The 15498-nt window shown below is 44.3% G+C and overlaps 1 protein-coding gene across 1 annotated transcript in view; it reads right to left on the reverse strand.

The window, feature by feature from the left end:
- Positions 1-15498, reverse strand: part of alk (ALK receptor tyrosine kinase) — a gene marked incomplete at both ends in the record, with an annotated part of 658401 nt that overhangs the window by 62875 nt on the left and 580028 nt on the right. The window contains 2 exons of the mRNA XM_083632425.1: positions 4999-5146; positions 8347-8512. Of these exons, the coding sequence (XP_083488551.1) occupies positions 4999-5146; positions 8347-8512 (314 nt within the window). The remainder of the gene's footprint in view (positions 1-4998; positions 5147-8346; positions 8513-15498) is intronic.

The raw sequence follows: 15498 nt of genomic DNA on the forward strand, positions 1-15498 counted from the left end.
TTGGCGACTGGAGGGCTTGTGAGGCTTTAGTTTGGGTGTAGTGAATTGAAAGGGGAAGTGTGCCCCCGCTGGTGTTCAGAGGAAACACCGCAGCCTAATGGATGACAGCAACCCCCTGGCAAAAGAAAACAAGCACACTTAAGAAAGACCATGGGGAGGTCACTGAGAGGTTCTTGGCACTATTGCGACTATAAACAACAGTCTATTGCACAGGGGCACTCAATTAAAATTCAAAGAGGTCCAGATAGAGAAAATTTCCCTCAAGCAAAGGTCCGGAACATTGAGCTTGCGTTATGATTCAGTGCCATTGAACTTAGGCTACTTAAATGATTGCAGTAGCCTAATGGTACAACGTCTGTATGTAGTCAATGACTGACTGTTGAATCAAAATAAACATCAACAATGTTTATTTACAGTTTTCAGAGTTAACTGGATTAATTATAAATAACTAGCCTACACTAATAATAAATACATGTTCTTTTCTCATTTCAAGTAAAATAATGGCTGCATTTAGAAATAACACAACAGAGTGCTTTGGAAAAATGTGCATCTTAAAATAAAGTGCTTTAATTTTAGAAAAACAAGTTCCCCCTTTTCTTCCTTTTCTTAACTCCATTTCACATTTTATCAGTCAGGCTCTCAGCCAGCAAAGCTCCTTTTCTCTTGATAGAAGTGAGCTCCCACTCTGTCTGTCTGTCTGTCTGTCTGTCTTTCTATCTATCTATTGGTCGCTCGCAATGCAAACTTTGCATGCCGTTGGGCAGTGAATGTGTGTGTGCCCTCAGTCTGGATTTGAGTGTGTGTGTGTTTGCTCATGTGTGGCGCTTCCATAGACAGCTGGTCAGGATTGCATCACACTGCACGAGACATACTGGTTTTGAACTGCTCGTCAGACCAATGAATGAACATGAGTCTGCCTGCTCTGGATTAAAACTTAAGCTTTGTTTTTTGCGGTCTACTCGTTTCTTTTGAGCACGCAATGTGAAAATACTTCTATCTCTCGCATTTCTCCGAGTCTCGCCTCTCCTCCGTCCATCCGTGTGTCAACTCTCCCGCAGCAGCAGCAGCAGCAGCAGCAGGCAGAATCGATTCGCTTGTTGATTGGCTGAGTAGCATCACGTGTGATGTTTTACAGCGCATGCATTGGTCTGTGAGCTTCCTGACAGATAAACCAGTACCGTAAAGGCTAGAAAAGCATGTGCCGGTTAAAATAGAAATGCTCCGTGAAAATGTAACTATTGAATGATTTGTAGGTTATAGGGCTCGGTCCGGATAGGACGGCGTCTGGGTCCGGATGCGGACCGGAGTCCGGACTTTGAGGATCGCTGGTCTATTGGGTGACCTGGGATTTAGAGCAGTGGTTCCCAAAGGGCGGGCCGTGGACCACCAGGGGTCCTTGATGGGGGTTCCAGGAGTGACCCAAGCAAAATTAGGAACAGCTTAAGTCTCGGCTCCCAGACGTTTGGTGAGCTGCGCCACCAAACGTCTGGGAATTTCACTGTCAGAAACTGTGTCTCCGAGCCCGGCGAGAACGGCCGGCAGCAGACACGCCTACATTTATTATTAGAATTTTATTTGGTAGCGGCAATGCCATTTATCATAGTCCTAACACAGAGCATGAAGCTGATATGCTCCAAACAAAATTTATAGCTGTGGTTTATTTTACAATAATTTTTCCTACCCGGAAGTGGTCCGCTTGCTACTGTGAAGTCATCAGCAGGCTCTGTAACGTTAGCCTCGGGAGTCGGGTTTATCGCTGGGGGAAAGACCTCTAGCCGCCGGGCCCGGATGAAACACGTCCTATTAACACGTTCACTGCCAATGACGTGTTAATACGTCAAAAAAAATCCAACGGTTGACTGCCAATGACGTGTTAATACGTCAAAAAAATGTTTTGTTTTTTTTTGACCGTGGGATGTGCATCTAACCCTTTTACATCTCTTATATAAATATTGGAGCCACCGAACGTGTACAACCCATTCCACCGACCCACTAAGTGGCGACAGTGCTCTCCTGACTAGAGGAAGGCAAGCAAAAAGCAGTGTGAGGAAGCCATTCTCATGAAAATGGATTGGCGAAAACGCTTTCGTTTTCGCGCTGATTGCTGGCGGTGAGGGATTGCAAATTTGCATAATAGATTACGGGTGGAACACACTTTGAAACACGCAGCATAAATAAGACCAGAATCGCAAAAGCTTCATCAAAGCTCTCAACCGAAACTCCAAGAAACGAGCGAGCCCATCCAGACTTGCACAGCGGCCGCCAGCAGACAGGAGCAGCAGTAAAGCAGTGAGCCTGGTGACGCGAGGTTACAGCAGCAACAGAAACGAGCTTGTGACACGCCCGCTGCAGCCAAGAAGAACACACACGGAGGGAGGAGTTTGAAGGAGAGGGGTGTTTCCTGCTGTTATGGAGGAAATTACTGTTCAAAACTATTGTTTAGATGTCTGACATCTTACTGATGCCAAAAATGAATGGTTAAAGTGACTGTTCTATCGAATTTCACAAAAAGCCATTTATCTCAGAATAAATTTTCAGACGCTGAAACCATGCTGTATTCAAGTGCTAATGCCTACATAACTACTAACTCTACAAACTAACTCTTTTAGACAGAGAAAGCACACATTCTATTAGTTCTTTTTAGATATTTTGTGTTCACAAAATCTTAGCAGAAAAGAATCCTCGGGTCTTGAAAGATGAGCCAGAATCCTCAAAAAACCCCTCTGGCAGAAGCTACCTACAGTAAAAAAAAAAACAGCTGGCAGTGAATGTGTTAACAGGTTATGTTTGTTTCTAAGTGATTCATATGTTTCTCCGCAAATGCGACGATGTTTTGCGAGACACCGGTTCTGCATGAGAACTGCCCCCAGAAAGCAGGCCCGCCCACAACACTCATGATTGGTTCTCCGATGCAAGGCTTCCAACAGCGCCACCTAACGTTATGCAAAGATTTAAATAGTAATATTCTCAGTCTTACAGGAGTGAAATGGATTAAGACTGAGGGCTGAGTCTAGGAACAGCTTAATTTTGCTAGAAATGTGAAAAGTATTAGTGTGTATGTCTAAAAGGAGAAAACTAACACATCAGATCAGATGCCAGCCTAACTCTTCTGGACACAGCTGGCTAGGCACCACGACTCACCAAACTCAGGTCAGGATTCTATTCATGGACTTTTCATCTGCTTTTACTACAGTAAACACAAACACACTTTTGCACCGCCTCCCAGGACTACAAGTCAACCCAGCACTGATTTGATGGATTAAGGATTTTTTAAAGGCCAGACCCCAACATGTGAGAGTGAATGGTTTTACATCAAATGACATTATTTTAAATGCTGTACTGGGGTCCCGCAGGGCTGTGTCTTGTCAGCCATCCTCTTCCTCATATACAATACACATATAATGAAATCATCTGCAAAATCAACGGACTGTCACTTGTTCACTATGCTGATGACATGGCCTTGGCAGCCTGCCTGATGGATGAGCGCTCCCTGCCCACATACATGTGTGGGCACCATGGTCCTCTGGTTCCAGAAGAACTCCCCGGCTGGAACTGAACATCAGCAAGACCAAAGAGCTGTGTTGCGCGGGGCGCCGGTCATCTGACTCCCCACACCCTCTCTCGGGGCCACTTAGGCTGGAGGGCCACAAGGTGGAACAACCTTCCAATACCTGGGCACTGAGATCGACCACCACCTGTCCTTCACACAACATGTGGACGGGCTCTACAAAAAGGCCCACATGTTTCTACTGAGAAGGCTTAAAGGTTTTAATGTCAGACAGGACATTTTAGCAACAGTATACCAGCAGCCACATTGAATCAATCCTCACGTTCAACATTGCATCTTGGTACAACTTCCTCACAGAGCAAAGAAAGAAAAAAAACTCAAAGGAATCATCATGCAAGCAACCAAAATCACCGGCATCACTCAAACCCAACTGTCAGACCTCTACCATCACCAAGGAACCTTCACACCCCCTTCACCATTCCTCTCAGCTACTCGACATGACTAAGTACCTCTGTCCATGAGAAAAGCCACAACAACTCATTCATCCCCACTGCAACATCCTTTCTAAACAAGACAAAACAGACTGTCACTACCTTTTTAATGCACACCTGCTCTGATTGATTTCTTATGCAACTGTTTGTGTTAATAAAGGTTTTTGAATCTTTGAATCAATCAGTGGACTAACATGCATCTATAGCCCTTTTCAGACATGCATTTAACTCCTGAAGATATCCAGACATTACTACGATGGGGTTTAGGTGTGAACACGATTGCATGTTGTGAGCGCACAAACGGAGTTTAAGCGAGTGCAATGTCCATGTCGCACGCAGACCAGCCCATGTTTGAACACTACAGGATATTGTCCAGAGCGAGCGAGCGAGTTGACAGCCTACATAGAAGATTTGCTGTACTTGTTGTCAGCATAGACTCTGTTTTCTTCTATCTCTCTGGTGTCACTTTGTGTGTGTGCTGCTGTGCTGCTTGCCTGCAGCGTGTCTACCCCCGCCCCTCTCCTCTCCTCTCCTCTCCTCTCACACAGGCTCCGCCAAGCGAGAGAGATCACTTTTCTCCATTAGTTTATTACAAAGCCGCTAGTCTTCCTGCGGTCCAAAAATAATAAATAGCACACACACACACATGCACACACACACACTCTCTCTATCTGCGAAAAATGCCTGTTGTATGAAAGGACAACTCCAGCGAATGTCCGGACCTGATTCAACGGACATAGTCCAGAGTTCAAGTCTGAAAGTGGCTCACTTCATGGTTCCATTTCCTTGTGTTTCCTCCATTTCCCCCTCCCCTGTGTTTGTTGTGGTTCTCCCTGCCTGTGATATATATCATGATGATACCCTTTTCAACACTAAGTGTATCTTGCTTTGATCACATACCATAGCTACTGTAGATTGTTTACTGAAAGTCTTGACAGTTTACTGCTGGATAGCTGTCCTTTGGGGGACAATAAAGATGTATTTTTAAAAGAGGCTCACATTGGGGCAGGCGTCCTCTCCTTTCTGTCCCACCAGGATGTGGAGCAGCTCGTCCTTCTGGAGCAGGAAGTCCGCCGTGACGTAGACACCATGTGACCTGCTCATGGCCAATACGCTTCGACCGCCGGCCGCCCCGTAGGCTGTGATCCTGTAGGGGATTTAACACACAAACACAAAAGTGTACACATACACCAGGCATTTTGTTTTTGGCTTGCCCACCAGGCATTTAGCAGCTTATCAAATGAGGGTGGAAATGTTTTCATGAGCCAAAGGGTTGAACATGAAAATCACCAAAACTGGAAGATGTTTCACCCAACAAGGACAACGGCCCTCATTTATCAAACAAGCGTAGAAACCAGAGCACATCCAAGCGCAGAAAACGACAGAAAACGACAGGGTTCACGTGTGATTCATCAAATGGTTGTCTCTTGCCAATCACAGCGTAAGAATGAGCAGGCATTGATAAATGCAGCGGATGGAATCAATCATAATTTAATTATCACGTCGCTAAATATTCCCGCCCCCAGATTTCATGGCATGGAGAGGTGGAATACGTCCGAGAAGAGAAACTTCGCTGACCTCGAAATAGAAACTCGAAGGGAGTATGCAAAGAGATCACTGCCCCGGTTAACAGCTTTTCCGTGGACAACCGGACTCCAGCTGAGGTTTGAATATTTCATTTATATGGGGCACGGTGGCGCAGTGGTAGCACTGTCGCCTCACAGCAAGAATGTCGCCAAGGGTGTGTCCCTATCCCCATATCCTCAATGCCTTTACTGCCCAGGTGGGCTCATCAAAAAGGGCCTTTCTGTGTGGAGTTTGCATGTTCTCCCCGTGCTCCCCTGGGCTTTCTTCCAGATAGGAACTCCCCGCTAAAAACATGCAAAAATAAAATGTAATAATGTCTCTGAATAATCCCATGAGGGATGAGTCATCTAAAATGACTAGACACGGAAATAAAAACATTATTAATTCTTATAAAACGGCTCTCTCAAATCAAGCAATCTGATTGGTTCACAGCCATTGTATAATTCCAGTAACCGAGTTCAATAACCCATGGCCATGGGTTATTGGTTGCCATGGCAACTCTCTTACTAAAAGGCAGCGCTGCGTTCGAGCCAAACAGCTTTCTCCTGATCTGCTGTATGGAGGGTCACTAGTCCTTACAATGAGTCATTATGGACGCATGATGGCGCAACTCTCTTACTAAAAGTACCTCAAAAACAAAATGGCGGAGACAGCTTTCAGATCCTTGTGAATCGATCTTCGCTTATAACTTTACTAATACTTCGCAGAAAATGATGTTTTGTACAAGAATAGACACGGGCTAATGTCTTAACCCCTCTCTCGCGCGCCCTCACTCTTAACCCCGCATTTCTAAATAAGACGTAACGTTACTTGGTGTCGGCATACGGCTCTGGTGTCGGGCTTTGCGAAAAGCTCTCAGCAAGCACCAGGATTGGCCAATGTCGACTTCAGTCTCCAGAACGATCCAATCAAATCACCCGCACGTCTATCTTCTTGCTAGAGGTCCCGCCTTACAGTAGTGTTTCAACTGACTCAGAATGACTCAGAATACCATGCCAGTCGGACTTATAGTATTATTATTATTATATTATTATACTTGGAAACCGTTTTATAAAAGCAATATAGCACTCGAGCTGCGTGGTGTTGTATATATCCTTATCAGCAGGATATATTCTCCACAACACACTTGCTCTCATGCTATATTGCTTAAATATACATCAATGATATGTGCTGTATTCTGCAAGGCCACGCTGACACAAAAGATGCATACACAAGGTGAGACCTGAGGTGAGATTTGATCGTAGCCTCCGCTCACACAGAATGATAAATGCAGAGCTTTGTGTGCAAACGTCCGTATGCCCAGTTTTCCGTTTATGGAACGTTTGTTTCATAAACGAGGGCCAATATGACGATTTAAAAGTCTGAACTGTGGGAGATTCTCAGGTTTAACCTATGGCAGGTACAGAGGAGTGATTTAAATTCCACCACCTCGTGCGAACATCAGCAATCCTCCTGCAATTTTCTGAGTGCACATGACCTCAAATAACAGCCAAAATGAATTTAAACACACTTAAGGTCTTTGCACACACAGTCCGATTGTTTTCGTATGCGTGTTTTTTAATCCGTCATCTGAAAACACAGACGGGTCCCAGCTCGCAAAAATCTATTGACTGATGCGAAAAACGCAGAAAATCGAACCTTGTCCGAAAACTTAAATGACGGACGTAATTGTCGGACTCGGTGTGTCAATCATGATTGACACAAATGAGGTCGTATTCTTTTTTTCTTTCGTGCGTCACTTTCGGACGAAAATACGGACTTGGTGTGCAAAAGCCTTTAATCACACTTTGACCGCGGATGTGATTTTAACAGAAATAATGTGTGCACTGTGGTGGCCTCTCATGCCAATGCACACAAACAGTCTTTGTGGCAGAGGACACTCATTTCAAATGCTCCCATCCACTCCCCCAAAAACAACTTGATTGGTTTTTGGAAGCAGTTGGAAGCTTTCTAACCCTTCCTGGTGCTAGAGAGAAAGGGACAGAGAGAGATAGGGAGGGAGAGCACTGCCCAGCGCTCATAGCTACCTCAGCTGTTTGCCTAATGACTTTTGGGAGATGCAGGGCGCATATTCATCTCCGCGGCCGTCTGTCAAAATCATTGACAGACTCTGCCAGCTAAGCCAGGCCACCTCAAGACCACAACACTCGGGTTTGTGTGGGGACAGAAGGCCTTTTTATTTATTTATTTTAAATGGTAAATGGAATGGTAAATGGACTGCATTTATATAGCGCTTTTATCCAAAGCGCTTTACAATGTGCCTACATTCACCCATCCACACACCGAAGGCGGCCAGCTGCCACGCAGGGTGCTGGCACAGCCATCGGGAGCAATTTGGGGTTCAGTGTCTTGCCCAAGGACACTTCGACATGCGGACTGGAGGAGCCGGGGATCGAACCACCGACCTTCTGATTAGTGGATGACCCGCTCTACCTCCTGAGCCACAGCTGCCCCTGGACTAAAAACTCCGGGACTTGTGTTAACACACTGCTTTCAGCTATCCACGCTGTTCTTAGGTGTTTTGTGACTTAAGGCCGTTAAGCTGTGCATAGTGCTGTTTGTTTGTTTGTGTGTGCTTATCTCTGTGTTGATGGTGTTGAGTCGGCTCTAGTGCTGGCACACTGGTATTTAAAGGGATAGAAATCAGCTCCTCTGATTGGCCGTAATGAAACCAAACCACCACCAAATAGACCAAATAGACTCCATGTTGTTTCAGAGTTGCAGCACATCCGTCCTGTATCCCAGAGGCAGCCGTCCTACCTGTAGATGCCGGTTTCTGGGACCCGCCACATCTGGATGCCTTTGAAGAGCCCTCGCGTGCCCACCGTCACGTTGACGTTGGTGTTCCTGTACGAGCTGCTGCACTGAGACGGAGTCGGGCCTTCAGGACCCACGGCCCCGCAGGTGTGAAACGTCCACTTTTTGGCTGCGGGTGAAGAACAGAAAAATGACCATCCATCCATCGCACACGTCCCTCACATTCTGCCTTTTGAGCAATGGGACTTGGCTGGCATGGAGATATCGGCGGCCCGTATACATGGTGCTAAAGTAGAAAACAGGGCATTAACCCATTGATACCTGATGCAGCATTTGTGTGTGTATCCCTTTAAGACCACGGTTCGCGGTCTTAAAGGGATACACACACAAATGAGGGATATACACGCAAATGCTGCATCAGGTATCAATGGGTTCATTGAAGCCATGCGTGCGGACCATTGACATCGCCATCATAGCAAGGTCAAATCTATCTTTTCTTTATTTTGTGGTATAGGGATCCACAGATAATGGAAATTTTGGCCAATACCAATGGCCGATATTAACATTGCACACACACTGCACACACACACACACACACACACACACACACACACACACACACACACGTGCAAACAAACACAAAGAAGAGGGTGGGAGAGAAGACTCATTCCAGTTATATTTATCCCACATTCCACTTCAACCATCCCCAGCGCCCTACTTTTACATCCATAAAGGCCAAATCTACAGTTTAGAAACAAATCATTACACATTGGGAGGAAGGCAAGCCCCAGAATAGATCATTATGAGCTGCTGCTATCATTGTAACTGTGGTAGGGAGTGGGGGAAAAAGATAAGACTATAGTGACAACATCATAGGTGACAAACACTTCTCCTCATTTCCCCATGTAATCCCATACGCCGGCACTAATTGGGACTTCTTTTCGCTGCAATTAGCAGAAGATTAGTCTTGTCAGATGGACGTGGAAGGACTAAACGCCGAGGTGCTAAATCCTGATTTAAGGCCTGCGAGCACAGAGATGTCAGGAGGCGACGCATCTCCCTCTCTCCCTCTGCGGCTGTAATTTGTAAAAATTGAACGTGCTACAACTTGTTATCAGTGGTTTCAGATCAGGGTTGATTAGATCAAGTCAAACAGCGGTTAAAGTCAAAGTCATTACCGCCACGGAGCAAGTCACACGATGGCTTTGGTTGGCGTTAGATTGCCGTCATAAAGCCCACTGGCGTTGTGTGATTGTGATGATGCTGTTTGTGATGAGATACTTGTGGGACTGTCATTGTTTCTGCTCCATTATAGTCTGCTGATTAGGATGTGACAGGATATGGGAGAGAGAGGAGGGACGATGCGAGAGACAAGTCTCAGAAGCGTGACTCACCAGCACACCAGACACTGCCTGTGGCTGTCAGTGCCTATACTTGTCAGTGCCTATACTTGTCAGTGCCGGTCGGGATGATTGCTAGTATTGGACTACTGAGCCTTTAAAACAGCTACGAGGAACTTTCATTTTGTGTTGATTGTAGTGGCACCTGTGGATAAACGCGGTACTGTTCGCCCGGCCAGAACATAAATTACAACCAGTTCCACACGGACGCGACACAGGATGGACGTGCGCCCGGAACTGAGCAGGGGCATAAAAATGTATGTATGTATGTATGTATATGTGTGTGTGTGTGTGTGTGTGTATGTATATATATACTGTATATATATGCATTAGGGCTGTCCCCGACACGTCGATTAGTCGACTAGGTAAATGCATCGGTTGGCATAATGTGCGTCAATGAGTGGAGGTGCTGCAGGTGGGCTGTGAGTGGTCTGCCAACACTCCTGATTTTCACAGGCAATCAAATGGCTGTAGCAGGGTCATTTCTAAAGCTACAGTGGAGATCCTGTTATCAGAAGAAACTAGAAGACCTAAGGCATCGGTCCAAGCATAACATGCTAGCTTGTTGCTAAAGGGGCTAAATAACGCTCCAAACATAGGTTACATTTTGGCGAGGGAAAACTATTTCAAAGGGGTCCCTTGACCTCTCAGACACGACAGTCTCCGTTTGTAGAAGCCCGTGTGTTCATTCTACTGGTCTGCTGGTGTCTTACAACGTAATCATTAAAAGAGGAAGGAGCGTGGCCATGCAGACATTTAAAAATAAGCTTTAAGTTTGAATGGCTTATGAAACTCCCAAAGCTGAGCATTTTGTGAATCCCCAAGATGTCAGTGACGTCACAATGCCTCCTATGACATAAGTGGGACAAACATTTTAACAGACAGAGATTGCCCACTTGTCAATTTTATATACACAAGTAAACACACACACACACACACACAGAGAAATCTGTGTCTCCTTTGCTGATGTAGGTAAGATGTGAGGCATCAGTATTACATTTAGAATGTTTCATAACCAGTTAAAGGACGGCTTTCCCGTGGGGAATATGAATATATATTAAATATCACGCCCCTAAGGTTTTCGAATCCGTTTAAATTTTTGAAATTGGTTGTTCACTGCCAGAGATATCAACCATCTCTCACATTATTTCCATGACGCTCTGACGCAAAACGCGTCGGGGCGACAAGTCCAGCCTTGCGGAAGTCGAGCACCTATGAACTACAGTGTTGTGGGCCTGTGCCGCAATGGTCCCGCCTCTAGAGGTCCTCCACGCCCCTTCAGAGGTCTTGAAGAAAAACAAAAGGCAGCCATCTTTTTCCACCGCCTAGCCTATGGTAGCTAATATTAGCTTCCCATAGCTCCTTGAAAAGAGACCATATCTTGGGAAGGGAAGCACGGACAGACACGGGACTGGCGGCATTGGAAAGCTAGTCAAATTTTACATCTAGTAGTAGGTGCGTTGAAGTAATGAAATCAACGCTGAGCAATGTACCCGTTTTTACACATTTTTACATGAAATAGCTACAACATCAGATGCGCGTAACTCCTTGGAAAATGCCTTAAAATGCATGATTTTTTTTTATGAAGACATCTCCCGACATATATACTTCGGTTTAAATTTGGTGCAATTTGGAGGCAATTTTATTTTTGATTTTTTCTTGTTCTACTAAATGTTTTTATGTCGAAGCCTTCTTCTTCTTCTTTGACTTTTATGGCGGTTGGCAAGCATATATGTGCATTACCGCCACCTACTGGAGTTTGATATCAGCCAAATGCCTGAGGGGTGGGCGTGGAAACGAAGGCCACGCGAGCCCAGTGCATTGTGGGAAATGTAGGATTTCGGGTCCCCGCACCCGCCCCTCCCCTCCACCACCCCCCCCCCACACACACACACACAGAGTGGATTTCGGTTGATATCTCTGGCAGTGAACAACCAATTTCAAAAATTTCAACGGATTCGAAAACCTTAGGGGCGTGAGATTTAATATATATTCATATTCCCCACAGGAAAGCCGTCCTTTAAATGTTCCTCATAACTGCTTTAAGGACTGCTAATCACGGATCGTCCAATCCTCATGATTGGTTTCGTCCAAGGGCGCCTGGTCACTGAGCCAGCATCAGTATTCCGGTGGCGGGTTCTCACACCTCCACACCTGCCGGAAAAGTGGGGGAGACTGGAGTCCTGTCTGGCCTCCATCCAGCTGGAGTAAATGGATCCCTCAAGTATGTTGATGTTCAACACCAAACAAGGTAAAAGAGCCAAAGATTCCTGGAGAGCAATCCATCACTGGAATAGAAAAGCCTCTGAAGCCAAATGGTGCTAAAACATCAATCTTTCTGTAATCAATGTGTTACCCCAAGATGACAATCCATAAGCAATGCAGGTCGTGCTAATGTGAAGAGGGGGATGTGATGGGGTGGAGGTGGAGGAAATAAAACACAATGTACCATGTGGGATTTGGATTGAATAAAGGCATTTTGACCATCTTTGTTACACAGGTCACACACTTATTATATTTACATCGGCGCTGTAGGTGGCGCTATAACAAACATGAGATTCCTCTCTGCTTTCTCTCCTAGTTGAAAGCAGTTTCATGCCTCAGGTCACCTGATCGATCTCACTGCTCCATCAATATGAGTGATCTCTTATGCACACACGTCAATTAGGCAGTCGGCAGAGCTAACATAAACACAATATACACCCTGTAGAGCTAACATAAACACAATATACACCCTGCAGAGCTAACATAAACACAATATACACCCTGCAGAGCTAACATAAACACAATATACACCCTGCAGAGCTAACATAAACACAATATACACCCTGCAGAGCTAACATAAACACAATATACACCCTGCAGAGCTAACATAAACACAATATACACCCTGCAGAGCTAACATAAACACAATATACACCCTGCAGAGCTAACATAAACACAATATACACCCTGTAGAGCTAACATAAACACAATATACACCCTGCAGAGCTAACATAAACACAATATACACCCTGCAGAGCTAACATAAACACAATATACACCCTGCAAAGCTAACATAAACACAATATACACCCTGCAGAGCTAACAAACACAATATACACCCTGTAGAGCTAACATAAACACAATATACACCCTGCACGGCTAACATAAACACAATATACACCCTGCAGAGCTAGCATAAACACAATATACACCCTGTAGAGCTAACATAAACACAATATACACCCTGTAGAGCTAACATAAACACAATATACACCCTGCAGAGCTAACATAAACACAATATACACCCTGCAGAGCTAACATAAACACAATATACACCCTGTAGAGCTAACATAAACACAATATACACCCTGCAGAGCTAACATAAACACAATATACACCCTGCAGAGCTAACATAAACACAATATACACCCTGCAGAGCTAACATAAACACAATATACACCCTGCAGAGCTAACATAAACACAATATACACCCTGTAGAGCTAACATAAACACAATATACAACCTGCAGAGCTAACATAAACACAATATACACCCTGCAGAGCTAACATAAACACAATATACACCCTGCAAAGCTAACATAAACACAATATACACCCTGTAGAGCTAACATAAACACAATATACACCCTGCACGGCTAACATAAACACAATATACACCCTGCAGAGCTAGCATAAACACAATATACACCCTGTAGAGCTAACATAAACACAATATACACCCTGTAGAGCTAACATAAACACAATATACACCCTGCAGAGCTAACATAAACACAATATACACCCTGCAGAGCTAACATAAACACAATATACACCCTGCAGAGCTAACATAAACACAATATACACCCTGTAGAGCTAACATAAACACAATATACACCCTGCAGAGCTAACATAAACACAATATACACCCTGCAGAGCTAACATAAACACAATATACACCCTGCAAAGCTAACATAAACACAATATACACCCTGCAGAGCTAACAAACACAATATACACCCTGTAGAGCTAACATAAACACAATATACACCCTGCACGGCTAACATAAACACAATATACACCCTGCAGAGCTAGCATAAACACAATATACACCCTGTAGAGCTAACATAAACACAATATACACCCTGTAGAGCTAACATAAACACAATATACACCCTGCAGAGCTAACATAAACACAATATACACCCTGCAGAGCTAACATAAACACAATATACACCCTGCAGAGCTAACATAAACACAATATACACCCTGTAGAGCTAACATAAACACAATATACACCCTGCAGAGCTAACATAAACACAATATACACCCTGCAGAGCTAACATAAACACAATATACACCCTGCAGAGCTAACATAAACACAATATACACCCTGCAGAGCTAACATAAACACAATATACACCCTGCAGAGCTAACATAAACACAATATACACCCTGCAAAGCTAACATAAACACAATATACACCCTGTAGAGCTAACATAAACACAATATACACCCTGCACGGCTAACATAAACACAATATACACCCTGCAGAGCTAGCATAAACACAATATACACCCTGTAGAGCTAACATAAACACAATATACACCCTGCAGAGCTAACATAAACACAATATACACCCTGCAGAGCTAACATAAACACAATATACACCCTGTAGAGCTAACATAAACACAATATACACCCTGTAGAGCTAACATAAACACAATATACACCCTGCAGAGCTAACATAAACACAATATACACCCTGCAGAGCTAACATAAACACAATATACACCCTGCAGAGCTAACATAAACACAATATACACCCTGTAGAGCTAACATAAACACAATATACACCCTGCAGAGCTAACATAAACACAATATACACCCTGCAGAGCTAACATAAACACAATATACACCCTGCAGAGCTAACATAAACACAATATACACCCTGCAGAGCTAACATAAACACAATATACACCCTGCAGAGCTAACATAAACACAATATACACCCTGCAGAGCTAACATAAACACAATATACACCATGCAGAGCTAACATAAACACAATATGCACCCTGCAGAGCGAACATAAACACAATATACACCCTGCAGAGCTAACATAAACACAATATACACCCTGCAGAGCTAACATAAACACAATATACACCCTGCAGAGCTAACATAAACACAATATACACCATTCAGAGCTAACATAAACACAATATGCACCCTGCAGAGCTAACATAAACACAATATACACCCTGCAGAGCTAACAGAAACACAATATACACCCTGTAGAGCTAACAGAAACACAATATACACCCTGCAGAGCTAACATAAACACAATATACACCCTGCAGAGCTAACAGAAACACAATATACACCCTGCAGAGCTAACAGAAACACAATATACACCCTGCAGAGCTAACATAAACACAATATACACCCTGCAGAGCTAACATAAACACAATATACACCCTGCAGAGCTAACAGAAACACAATATACACCCTGTAGAGCTAACATAAACACAATATACACCCTGCAGAGCTAACAGAAACACAATATACACCCTGTAGAGCTAACATAAACACAATATACACCCTGCAGAGCTCTATCAATCTGCTGAGAAGAACTGTGCACACAACAAGGCAGCCCCTTCTGACCTGCAGCGCGCACGCACGCACACACACACACACACACACACACACACACACACACACACACACAGACACACACACACACACACACACACACACACACAGGTATAAGCACA

Source organism: Poromitra crassiceps (genome assembly GCF_964638095.1).
Source record: "Poromitra crassiceps genome assembly, chromosome: 3".
Classification (NCBI taxonomy): Eukaryota; Metazoa; Chordata; class Actinopteri; order Beryciformes; family Melamphaidae; genus Poromitra; species Poromitra crassiceps.